At 58.6% G+C, this 1009-nt stretch overlaps 2 protein-coding genes across 2 annotated transcripts in view; one reads left to right on the top strand and one right to left on the bottom strand.

The window, feature by feature from the left end:
* Positions 1–1009, bottom strand: part of LOC101658594 (keratin, type II cytoskeletal 80) — a 214922-nt gene that overhangs the window by 101938 nt on the left and 111975 nt on the right. Inside the window, exons 5-6 of the mRNA XM_013006935.2 lie at positions 367–531; positions 4–129 (exon numbers count right to left, since the gene is read on the bottom strand). Coding sequence (XP_012862389.2) covers positions 4–129; positions 367–531 — 291 coding nt within the window. The remainder of the gene's footprint in view (positions 1–3; positions 130–366; positions 532–1009) is intronic.
* Positions 1–1009, top strand: part of KRT7 (keratin 7) — a 99006-nt gene that overhangs the window by 16154 nt on the left and 81843 nt on the right. The window lies entirely within an intron of this gene.

Raw genomic sequence — 1009 nt, 5'->3', positions numbered from 1 at the left:
TACCTGGCACTTGGCATTCTCCACCTCAGCAGTCAGCCTCTGGATCATGCGGTTCAGCTCGTTGATCTCCTCCTTGGTGCGGCGCAGGGTCTCCCCGTGCCGGATCACTGTGGCCTTTATCTCCTCGCACTGCAGGAGGGGAAGGGAGGCAGTGGGATGCGCATCAGCTCACCAGGAATGACGGGGCAGTTTGGACAGTGCTCAGCCTGCACAACCACTCCGGGGCCACTCAGGAGAGCTGTCCACCCTGTCCTCTGCTTCCCTAGGGAGGACTCTCTGGCATCGTTAGGGTCCCTAGACAAAGGAAGGCCTTCTGATCCATCCTCCCAAGGCCATGCCTAGGCGGCAGGTGTCCTCGCCGCTCACCTTGCTGCGGTACCAGGACTCGGCCTCGGCCCGGCTGCGGCTGGCGATGTCGTCATACTGAGCCTTGATCTCGGCGATGACACAGTCCATGTTCAGGTCCCGGCTGTTGTCCATCTTGACCACCACGGAGGTGTCTGAGATGTGGGCGTGGAGGACCCGGATCTCCTGCAGGGGTGGAGAAGTGGTGAGATCAGAGCACCCTTTCTGGGCTGAACCTCTCCAGTCCTTCCCTGGCCCTTCCCCTGATACCCCACCTCAGTCTTGCCTCTGAGCCCTGGGATCTCAGAAGGCTCTCAGGCCTACAGTGTTGAGAGGAGGAGCTAGAGGGCATCCAGGTGTGAGTCACAGTCTGGTTCTACTCAAGGCTGCCTGCCGTAATCCCCTGGGTCTAGTGCCAACATTCACCTCCTTGTGATCATTGTCACCATGGTAGCCATGACCACCAGCTTGCTTGGGGTCTAACAGTCTAGACATCAGGATTCACTTATCTGTCACCTCTCCACAGCAAATCTCCTCCCCACTGTTTGCCTTTTGGTAAAGATATCTAACACCCCTCTGGCTGCTCACCTCCTCATACAGTTGGCGCAGGAAGTCGATCTCCTGGGTCAGGGCTTCCGCGTTGGCCTCCAGGTCAGACTTTCGG

The sequence above is a fragment of the Echinops telfairi genome, unplaced genomic scaffold (assembly GCF_000313985.2).
Source record: "Echinops telfairi isolate 266 unplaced genomic scaffold, ASM31398v2 ScPeMD7_12;HRSCAF=54, whole genome shotgun sequence".
Taxonomy (NCBI): Eukaryota; Metazoa; Chordata; class Mammalia; order Afrosoricida; family Tenrecidae; genus Echinops; species Echinops telfairi.
This window is presented reverse-complemented; position numbering and strand designations above follow the sequence as displayed.